Source organism: Phalacrocorax carbo, chromosome 4, assembly GCF_963921805.1.
Source record: "Phalacrocorax carbo chromosome 4, bPhaCar2.1, whole genome shotgun sequence".
NCBI classification, from domain to species: domain Eukaryota; kingdom Metazoa; phylum Chordata; class Aves; order Suliformes; family Phalacrocoracidae; genus Phalacrocorax; species Phalacrocorax carbo.
Genome location: NC_087516.1, coordinates 63,721,659 through 63,733,308, shown reverse-complemented (window position 1 = coordinate 63,733,308; position 11,650 = coordinate 63,721,659). Strand labels below are relative to the sequence as shown.

At 42.6% G+C, this 11,650-nt stretch overlaps 1 protein-coding gene across 1 annotated transcript; it reads right to left on the bottom strand.

Moving 5' to 3' along the window:
• Nucleotides 1-1,852: 1,852 nt before the first annotated feature.
• RAB33B (RAB33B, member RAS oncogene family) lies at nt 1,853-11,319 on the bottom strand. Its single transcript, XM_064450197.1, has 2 exons — nt 10,852-11,319; nt 1,853-4,804 (listed from the first exon to the last, which is right to left on the bottom strand). Exons 1-2 carry the CDS (start codon nt 11,098-11,100, stop codon nt 4,361-4,363), a joined length of 693 nt encoding a protein of 230 aa, XP_064306267.1. The 5' UTR covers nt 11,101-11,319; the 3' UTR covers nt 1,853-4,360.
• Nucleotides 11,320-11,650: the final 331 nt, after the last annotated feature.

Below are 11,650 nucleotides of genomic sequence, written 5' to 3'. Positions count from 1 at the left end.
ATGACATGTGGCTCGACTTTTTATGTGGGAACCAAGATGTTATGAAACATTGGTCAACGGCCTTGAAAGCAGGGCTCTGGACAAAAAGACCATTAGAACTACATATTCAGGTGGAAGTGAAAATATTCACCAAGAGGACAAGGAATATGACTTCCAACATATTTATAAAAGCAGCGGGTTAGGAGATGATCAGTCAGGGGAAATGTTAGTGCAGGGCTACAATTTATAAGATGACAATTATGCTGCATCATTCCAGATATATCAGGTAACAACAGCCTATAACCAGCTGCGCAGTCGAGGCGCCGCCTTCCCAGCATGTGATCAAATGCTATGGGAGACAAAGGCCAAACCAGCAACTTTTGGTCCAGGAGTGATCAAAGCCATAGGCAAGCATTACACTGAGCAGTTCTGCCTTTATGCAGAGCTGCAGTGTTTGAGGGAAAACAGCTACTGGTGTATTTTCTGCTGTCCAGTTTTGCTGATTCCAGGTGGGAAAATTCCCCCGAGTCACCGGTGAAGGTGGTAACAGTCAAAGAGGGAACAGGAGGCAGGGCTGCCTCTGCCCTCATTCTTGTATGGACTCCCACATTACTCCCTTCCATCAAAGCCAGAGCTTAACTAACTTTTAGATCATTAAGCCATAGAGATGAAATACAATAACAGGTGAAAGATATTACTTTAATCTAGCCTCACTGCATCAGGAAGGCTGTCTTTTGTAATTATTGGTTTATTGGTTTATATTTCATCTTTCACATTCTTTAATGACAATGTACTTTAGACCCTTCATTACATCAGCAATGTTTTGCTTTGGGGAGATTACAGCACACATAAAAACCCCATGTATTTTGATGCTTCTTAGCTATAGTGTCATGATGAAGGCATGAGACATAAAAAAAAACAACCCCAAAACCCCAATGCACAAGTAAACGCAGGAACACAGGGACACATCTAGAACTTTCATGTTAGCCTCCTGCCTTCCTACATGGCAGACTGCTTCCTTCCTAGGCAGGTTGATGACATAGCTAGCGTTGGCCTAGGACAAAGGCTTACAAGTGCATCGTGCCGTTGGTCATCCACCAAGGTCCGTTCTGGTCACGCCCAGGGTCCAAAAGCATGAGGTACACACGTTCAGTTGACACATTCTTGTAATCATTCAGTAGAATTAACAGCCTGTGTGAGCAGTGACAACTGCAATCATATTTAAGATGCAAATCATCTCTAAAAGGTGTTTTACCTGTTTGTTTTTGATACACTATGAAGCGTGGAACTAGAAGAGGAGTGTAAATAGGACAGCAGTGAAACAGTATATAACACAAATGATTTGAGAGTCCCTTTGTGGGGAGGGCTACGATATTTACCAAAAAGCCAGCTGAATTGGAATCAAAGCCTTGGGGTGTGTGTGAGACACACAGAAACCTGCAAGACTGACTTCTAAGATACCAAAGAAGTCCCACCTGTATGTGAAGTTAAGATCTTTTATTTCTGAACACGAGGTGAGACCAAGAGAAGAGTAATGGAAAAGACTCCTTTAGGACCTTGACATATATTCAAGGATCTGTAACTCCTAGTTTTATAACTATTGTATCACTTCCCACTCCTCTGGAATCTGAAACAAATTCCAAACACGCCTCTGAATCATCAGATGGGTGCTTCAGATGCTCCAAAACAACTCGGAGCCACTGCAAGAAAGCACCGACAGTAGTCCAAGCATTGTCAAAGTCCTTCACTAAACTGTCGCCCTCACATGCAAAAACTAGAAACTCTTTTTCCTCCTTTATAGTTTAAGTGGATTTTATCATAAGAAATTATACCATCATTCCCAGAATAGTTATTGAAAACAAGTGATAACAGCTTGTGGCAAAGCCAGTTTATTAGGTTTCTGGGATCGTGTCTTGCCCTCCCCCCCCAACACATACAAAATAACCCAACTTTACAATTTGGTAGAGTGAAAATACATATACAAAGTATTCAGTACTTTTGACATCAATTCTGTGGGTGGGACGTGACCACTGAAAGCCAGGAAGCATACTGAATCCTGCGTTAATGACCACAGTACCTTTATGGCGCAACCATTAAAACATGCGTTGTGCTGAAGATGAAATTACATACTTAAACACCGCTTCCACGCAATTTTAATGACACAAGGGCCCTTATTTACAGGTTGTGAATAACTCAAAGCTTTAACAGATTTGCAGATGTTTGATATCAAAGCTAACAGTAACACCGTAGCTTCATAATTTCCTTACCTCAACCCCCACCTGACTGACTGAGGAATTCTTCATTCTGTTTTTGTTATTGAAGAAAAAAACCCAAACAACACAGGACACCTGCTGACATACTTATACAAATAGTTAAGATGGATTCTTTTGAGAAAAAAGATTAAGGACATGAGTGAAAAACAAGTTGTCCAAGAGGACTGTAAACCATATTTATTTACAATAGTATACACATAAATTTAAGATCAATCCTTTTCTTAAAAAAATCATTAAGGACACTAGTGTTAAAAAGCTGATTGTTTCTGAAAGGACTGTAAACCAAATTCTAGTCATGTAAGGTTCAGAGTGAGTACAAAAATTCCCCTTTACAAATGTTTCCTAAACAAAATTACTGTCACAGTTGTAGCAGCTTTATACAGGAAACAGATACTACCTTTTGTTTAGATTCCTTTTAAGCATCTTAATCATATTAGACCAAATTGAATGCTCTGTCTAAATCCAGAAAAAAAGTCAAAGCATTTTTCTTTCGTCAGTATAACTTGCAGTAGAATTACACCTTATTAATTGTAATAGTTTAAATAGTATTAGTTATCTTCTTTCAATAACTTGTTTCTCATGTGATCACTAGGGTGGCAGCTTCTGAACTGGCCCTTCTGTTTAGTTTCCAGTCAGCATCACACACTACACATTGCAAATAATAATAATAATAATAATTTTTAAAAAAATCTTCATTTTTACTTCAATTCCTTCAAAAACTAAGTCACAAACCACTGTTTGGCATGGCATATGAAGTCATAGATTGCATTCTACAGCTTACATTTCACTTTATGTAATTCGTGCAACCTAGCACCATTGTTATTATGAAACTTGACCTTCAGACAGAACTGAAATCACATGGTTGCAATTATAAGAACAAAGATGGTTCTAGAGGAGTAATTTCCCTCATCTGACCCACCACTAACTTACATTAGTAATGCCAAGGATGCCCCACATACAGCCATGACATTACACAAGCAGCTTTTAACTAAAAAATCTGTAACAGATGATGTATTTGGCAGATTTTCTTCATATTTCAAGATTTAATTTATTTTGTATTCAGAAGTATTTTAAGAAAGTCCCATGTTCCTAACATTTTGTCCTAAGCATTTCCATCCCTAAAATATGTTGTCGAGTTGGTTGTAAAAAACTTTTTCAAGATATATGAAAAGCATTCATCATCACTAAAATTCTCTGAAACCCCTACCTTTGAAAACTAGTATGCCTTTGCCAACCCCACTCAATCTTTTATACACTTAAGTGTTTTTGCTTACCCTGGGACACTCAACTCAAATCCAGCATCTTTAGAAGTAAGTCCTCATTGAAGTTTTAGTAAGGTCAGAGAAATTATGGACAGTTATAGTCCCAGATTTATTCCAAATCATCCTGTGCTACAGTACTTTCCATAAGAAGGAATGCATAGTTTAGTTTTACATGCTAATTATGAAAAACTAACGAAGTTTTAAGTATCAAATAATTATCCCAAGGTAGGGACAAGTTTGTTAATTCTCTTACCATTGCCATGAAGAAACAGACAAAGTTTACAGTGGAATGACAGGCCAAAAGCTAGCAGTTTGCACCTACACTGACAGCCCAAACTTCACCTGACAGTCCTGGGTTGTTTTGTTTTTAAAGTAAAAGCGTACTTGCTTAGCAATTTGCTTGCAGGCACCAAATATTCCTTCATATACCAAAAATCTCCCCACTCACCGACCCAAAAATCAAGCTACCCAGCTATCACAAAACACTCCTAGATTGTTCCAGTGCAAGTAGCAACCAAAAATGTTAGTAAACTGGCTTACTATTTATAACCTTGCCACAAGTGATGAAAACAATCTCAGGCAGCAAGAGCTCAAGTAGAACTGCTTTGTCAAAACTTCACTTGAAAGTTTACTTTCACATACATTTATAGTGAAACTTCAGTAATTTAGAAAGTACAAATACAAAGTGCAAGAACATGAGATGGGCACATCTACACCAGAAAAAAACCCCACATTAAAGTGCCAAGGAGATTTGCTATAATTGCTACCAAAACCTGGCACTTTGCCAAGATCGTAATTTTGAAGCATTTGCAAACGAGACAAGGTGAGAGCTGATAATAGCGTGATTTAACACCAGCACATCATGGCAGGTTTTGGTTCAGGCTTTATATGTATTTCATTGCGATCTGGGGGTTGACTAAGCATTAATGGCTTGTGACTTTTAAGCTTGTGAGCCAGTGTCATAAATATGGCCTCCACATGGTCATTGTCATTGGGGTTTTTGGCAGAGGTTTCAAATAACGGCATACTGTGAGTATCAGCGAACTTCTGGGCCAAGTCCGTAGGTACCTGAATGGCACTCCTCAGATCGCATTTATTTCCAACAAGAATCCGTGGTATATCACTGGCAAGAAGGTGTTGTTTGCATTCCTCTATCCATGACGGCAGACTGTGGAAACTGGCAATGTTTGTCATATCATACACAAACACAACAGCATGTACATTCCTGTAGTAGTGTTGCACCATGCTCTTTCTGAAGCGCTCCTGGCCTGCCGTATCCCATAGCTGGATCTGAAAAGGGAAAGGCAACGAGAGAGAAAAAAAATGTTTTATTACTCATGTTGGAAAATAATGCAAATTACCCGTAGCTAGGGAAGTCACATGATCACAGAAATCCACTCTTCTGAATTAATCATACCGAAAAGTTTGTGCAACTGTTGCTTTTACATAATTTCAGAAACTTTCACTTTCAAAGCTGCTCACAATTGAAGCCAGGAAGAAATGAATATGCAACTTGATCAGAAATATGAATTTCTGAAAGTTTATTGGAGTATGTATTTTGTAAAACAGAAACAAATCCTGAAGTCTCAGCAATAGCACTTTTATTTGATAAATCAACATGTATTTCACAGGGCAACTCTCAGCTGACATTATTTTTTTATTGCCAAAAATAACATCATCTTCCCCAAAGTTTTATTCTTAGCATGAACTTAACTGCCTATTGCAGTATTATACGAAAGTAGGAAGAAATCAAACCATGCGTGAGTAACACCACTGCCAACAAAAACAGGACAAAGAAATCTCTGCAGTGCATCTATTGGAATCAAACCCTCCCATGACAAACCTCTAACTTAAGCTTATTTAATGCTTAAGCTAGGACCGTTCTGTGGTTTGTAGTATCAAAACATTCATAAAAGATTAAAAAAACCCAAACCCAAACTAAAACTAAAACCTAAACCTGCTGTAGCATGCTGCTATTGTTTCCAGGTATACATCATTTCACCCCAAACAGGCGGAACATATTTGTTTGAAGCCTCGCCAGTGTAACGGACAAAAGAACATTCAGAAGAACTGTAATGCCTTCAAACTTCTCGGGTTCGGATTAAAACAGGACAAAACAAGCCTTGAAGCACAAGCAGATGTGAGCAACAACTAATAAAAATTTTAAATGCATCAGTCATGCTGGTATAATGGAAGCTTGGAGTCCTCAAATGCAGAGAACGCTACAGAATTGTGCACTTATTGGACACAGTGATTTCTGTTTTTTAACAAACGTGCTCTCCAGAAGACACAGGACAGCAACATACAGCAGTCAGAGCCAGTTCACCTACAACGCCAGATTAACTGCACACTGTTAAATAAACTAATTTGTGGCTCTATCACACACACCTTAGTGACAGTGTTAACACTGAGAGACAATGTTCCATTTCTTGGGTCAAAGCTGAGTCCTAGCTTCCCGTCTGTCCTGTAAGCTGATCCCTGACAGCTGAGGCAGTTTGATTAGCACTTCAGCTTATAATTTTTGAGCAGGAAATCTCAGGAAGAAATGTTTCCTCCATGGGAATGAAGGAAGAGTTTTTCTTCAGACTCAGAACTCAAGGAATATTAAGTGTCCTGTAAACAATGAAGGTAAATTTAAAATTCCATCTGTTCCCATAAAAGGTACAGCCGCTACCTTCCCTTGATGAATTTTTCCTCCTATTACCATAGTTCGCTGTTCCTTTGATCCAAATGTTTATTTAGAAGTCGCAAGTGTCTTGAAAGTTGCCTTGTTTACCATTTTCACTGGTGACTTTGATATTAAAAAAAACAAGGAACCCAAGCGCCAGGGACAATTGCTGATGGCAAGAATCTAAGATGCATCACTGATTGATATGAGGATTACACTATCACACACATTATTTTTTTTGAAAGCTGGAACAGTAGAAATAGGGTGAAACTGAATAGAAGCAGACACAATATCTTGATAACAGTGACTAATAATGAAGACTTTTCCTATAAGGGCAGGATTCGTCAGTTTGAAAACTATTAAAATGAATGTTGATCTAGATGCACAAGACAATCACAGGACGTTATGAATCACCAGTGTGATAGGGTGAACAAAAAAGAGTAAGTGATGTTTCAGGATGGTGTGACCTTTTCTGAAATATTATATTCAACCCTGGTCACTCATCCTCGAGAGAAACTCAGATTGGAGCAGGTGGAAATGGCACCTGGTTACTGGTTTCATCAGGGGAACTGAGAGTTTACATGAAAACATCAGAACAGCTTGGCTTCTGTAGTCTAGTCTAGTTACTTGCAGCTTCGGATCCGCAGACTCATAAAGATCTATGTGCTGCTTCTAAAAGGGTCATTAAGGCTATTAAAAGCAAGGCAAGTCACCCTAGCCTCTGATTGCAGAAAACAGTAGTCTGTTGCAATCCATCTCATTTTAGAGCAAATACCTGCTTTTTGCCAACGGTTTTACACTCTAAACACAATTGACTTCATCTCCATGGTCTGTTAAGGGAGTCTAGACAATCTGATTAAATATAGGCACCTAAGTTCGGTAAGATTCATTCACCTACCCAGATGAGATACACTTCTAGTTCTATGCACTTAAACATTATAAACTCAGGAGACTTACGGAAAATTTTCATTAATTGGGAATTTGACAAATTAAAGAGAGAAGAAAGAAGCACAGACTGAAGTAATCCTTATGTTCAGACAACATAACGTTAAGGAATCACTAGAGAACGCTGGAAAGTGCTATATCAAATTAATTTAAAGAGGAAGCTCATTTTCACAGGCGGCTGTGAGCTTACACTTCTCTCCCCATCTCATTCACAGAGCAGAAATCAGTCATGCTTCAGTCAGGCACAGATCTGCAAGTGTATTGCCAGCCTTGGGTAGAAAAGGGGAAATTAAATTAAAGGTTTACATATCTTCCAAGTTAAGCTTCAACTACAGCTCCTCCTAAATGTTATTTACATGCAGCTTTCAAGCTTGAAGGGTATTATATAAAATAAAAAATATTAATATTCCTGGCATGGAATCATTTGCACTGAGAGGCAAATCCTTCCCTGAGGTTGAAGATGTCACACTTTAGAAATTTCCTTTTTCCTCTTACCAGGTGAACTTGAAGTGACCATTCCATTTCTGGCCCACCAAAAAAAATTGCTGTACTGAAAAACAACACTGAAAATGTTCTCGTTAATAGACATGCATTGATGAATTAAGATTACTGTTTCACTATTAGTTCAATACCACCCATCTTCAAGGGAGCACATTTTTTATAATAGCCCTTTAAAACGTGTGATTTGAAAGTCTGGTTTAACAGCATAATTTAGCTAATAAAACTGTGGACAGAATCACTTTGTCACACTCCCTAGGAAATACAAATGGTACTTAAATACATAGAGTCAGCTATCAACCTCCCACCTTCTGACTCCTTTTTGTGCATCCAGAAAAGCTCTTTTCTAAACAAAGACTCCCTTAGCAGGTGTGGTTTGGAGCACACTGGTAAAAACCTAACTAGTCTTTATTAAAGATAAAATGGTAAACTATGTCTCCTTTTACAAGACGTGGGAAAAAAAACTTAAAGAGCTCAAAGGTACAGAACATGACGTTTGGACCTTCTTTGAATTTCATTTGCATCCTTTGCTCTTTTCATGTAGGTCAGTAAAGAGTGACATCATTGTTTTCTTCAATTTTCAATACTTAGATCAATTTAGGAAGAGGGCAATAATGCCATAAATTCATTTGTTGAAAATTTTGATTAATTCAACACATCTAGGCATTGGTGTTTCGTATGAAGCTGTTAGCCTACCATACAAGCTACACAGGAATACACTCATCCCTACATCTTGGAATTCTACACAATTCCTGTGTGAGAGACCCCCTGCGAGAACTGTGCTTGTGTTGCTGCCAGTGACACAGCATTTTTCCAGCTGCAAGGGAAACACTCAGTACTGTAGCAGCACAAGAATGACCATCCAGCTGGCTGCGGGAAGGGAAAAGGGAGAAAGAGAAGACACTGCTTCACTATCTCCCTCAACACAAGAGGAAAAATCCCTCTGCTCAGCAAGCCCTCCAGGACACACCAAGAACAGCAGTAATTCGGATCCTCTGAGCTTCCCTCTTTCCTGGTTCAACAGGCATTGCTGGAGCTCACTGCTATAAGCAAGAAAGGTGAAGATGGGTGGGAGGAGCTGGCAAAAACCAAAAATTGGTGCATACTTGATGATGCACTGCATCCCCCTAAGAGCTAGAGTCCTGGCCATAACGATAAAGTTTATTCCTTTTAAAGCTGAAACACAACTTCCCAGAAACCAATGTGTCTCAACAGAGCCTCCTGCAGTTCTCCACCTCCTTCCAGCAGAACTGCTATATTCAACAGGTAGTATTTTCAAGAACACAGCAAAAAAGCCTACCACAAAATGCATAACAAAATGGCACAATAACCTACATTAAGCATCTCAGAACTGTGAATTAGGCCATATTCTTCCCTTCTCTCCAACAAAGGCCAGGCATAATCCAGAGGTGGTGAAAATGCCACTCAATAAGATGGTGCTGACAAGAAGATAAGCCTCAGGAGGTTCCTTCCTCCATCATGGACAGCAACAGGCCAGGGAGTAGAGTGTCTCAGCTTTCAGCCAAAGAAGCGCTTATTCAGTGGTTTTATAAAGAAAAAGAGTAACAAAGATTCTTACTCATTTTTCTTTTTTAGTTAAAAAGAAGAATATGAGGTGAAAAAAAGACAGGAGAAGGAAAGCAAATGGACTTACAGGCCCTCTGCAATTTCTTTAATTAGTAAGTAGCTTTCAGCTACGTGACTGTAAGCTGTAATTACAAAGTCTGATGATAATAAATGCAAAAGTACAGTTCCAAGACTACTGTTACTCCTTTTTTCTAACGTTAAACTTTGCTCATAGGAATAGACTGTAATACAGAAGTAGAAGGGGATTCTGTTTAAAACCATGTTACTCCTAGCAAACAAACTGCACCTGTAAGCAGCTAGTAGCCTAATCTGAAAATGTTGGGATTACTACTAGCATTTATGTACCTACTGGCCAAAAAAAAAAAAAAAAAAAAAAAAAAAGAAGAGTTGTAATGCATTGCTATCACTGATGCAGCTGTTCACTCCTGAACAATTTCTTAATGGGACATTTTTAAAGCAAAATGCTCAGAACAGTGGCATCTGCATAGCTTTGTGGACTTGAAGGTTAAGCGTGATCCTCAATAAACACAGAAGCAGAATTTCTGGGAGGCAACAAGCTGCTGGTACCAGGCACAGCCAACACTAAAATGCTGGTAAGTAAGAGATCTACCTGGAAGTCCATTTTAAGGAGAAATTATCAACACCTACCAAAAGCTGCGCAAGGGTTTGGCCTACAGTAGAATTTTTCATCATCACAGACACCTACAAAGTATGTTTTCAATAGGGCAAAATAGTTTCACACAAAGTTGCAGAGCAGATAGAGCTGAGGCTATCGGCTATACGACACAACCGCATTGGACTGCTGGGGTATAGTAGCATGACAGGAAAGTCTCTGAACCCTTTCGTGCAGCACCACACCTGCCAGTGGTGCGGCAGGCCAGCATGTCCAGCTCTCACGCCAAGCGTGCACAGCCCTGCTGCCTGCCCGGGCCTCTGGAGGCAAGCTGTTCAGGGTGGGCAGAGGCCCACCGGCCCCGGTCTGTCATCCGTCAACACCTGCATCTTCCTCTCCTGGTCCCCCAGCTGCTGCCTACAGTGGTCGTAGCATCATGAAGGCTGGAAAAGACCTCCAAGATCAAGTCCAACCGCCAACACAACACCCCCAGGCTTCCTGAACCATGTCCTGAAGTGACACGTCTGCACATTTTTTGAAGCCCTCCAGGGATGGCGACTCCACCACCTCTCTGGGCAGCCTGTTCCAATGCCTGACCACTTTCAGTAAAGACATTTTTCCTAATATCCAACCTAAACCTCCCCTGGCACAGCTTGAGGCCATCTCCTCTCGTTACTTGGGAGGAGAGACCAACCCCCACCTCATTACACCCTCCTTTCAGGTAGTTGCAGAGCGCCACAAGGTCTCCCCTCAGCCTCCTCTCCAGGCTAAACACCCCCAGCTCCCTCAGCTGCTCCTCATCAGACCTGATCTCCAGACCCTTCGCCAGCTCCGTTGCCCTTCTCTGGACACGCTCCAGCACCTCGATGCTCCAGTGCCGGACGCCCGATGCCGGAGCCCTGTGCCGGGCGCTGCCTCCCGCCAGCAGCCGGTCAGGGCCCGGCGGGTGCAGCACCGCCCCCCGACCCGCACCCTGAAGCGGCGGGGCAAGGCCCGAGCCCCCGCCTCGCCTCGCCCCGTCGGTACCTTTATGTGCTCGTCGTCGATGGTGACGGCGCGCTCGCGGAAGTCCACGCCGATGGTGGCCTCGGTGCGCTGGGGGAAGCGGCCGGCGCAGAAGCGGTAGGTGAGGCACGTCTTTCCCACGTTGGAGTCACCGATGACGATGATCTTGAAGATGCGGGAGCGCGGGGGGGGCAGCCCGCCGGGGAGCGCGCCGCTGCCCGTCAGGCTCAGCTCCAGCGAGGACTCCAGGTCGGCCGCCGCGGCCATCATCGCTCCGGGGGCCCGGGCGGACCGCCGCGGGGACGGGAACGCGGCCGCGGCCGCCCCGCTCTTCTTCTCCTCCTCCTCCTCCTCCTCCTCCTCCCTCCCGCGCGGCGGACGGGCGCGCGCCCCGTTAACCGCCGCCCCGGGGAGTAAACGACCGCCTACAGCGCGCGCTGCAGGCTGCCAGGAGTGCCCCGCGCCACGTCACGTCGCGTCGCGTTACGTCACGTCCCGACTGCTCCCGCCTCATCAGCTGGGATCGGCGACAGGTCTCGCGAGGGCGCGGCGTTTCCCCCGCCCGCCAATCCCCGGGCGCGGGGTTTGTGTGCGCGTGTGCATCCGTGGCGGGGGGCTGCGTTTGTAAGGTGTTTACCTTGGTGACGAATCAGAGAATGATAGAATGGGTTGGGTTGGAAGGGGCCTTAAAGACCGTACAGTTCCATCCCCCCTGCCACGGGCAGGGTCACCTTCCACCAGACCAGGTGGCTCAAAGCTCCATCCAGCCTTGAACGCTGCCAGGGGTGGGGCATCCACAGCTTCTCTGGGCAACCTGTTC

Coding starts and splice junctions, on each gene's coding strand:
- RAB33B (XM_064450197.1), bottom strand. CDS start 11,100: ATGATGGCCGCGGCGGCCGACCTGGAGTCCTCGCTGGAGCTGAGCCTG. Junction 4,805..10,851: donor TCGACGACGAGCACATAAAG/GTACCGACGGGG, acceptor TTCCCTTTTCAG/ATCCAGCTATGGGATACGGC.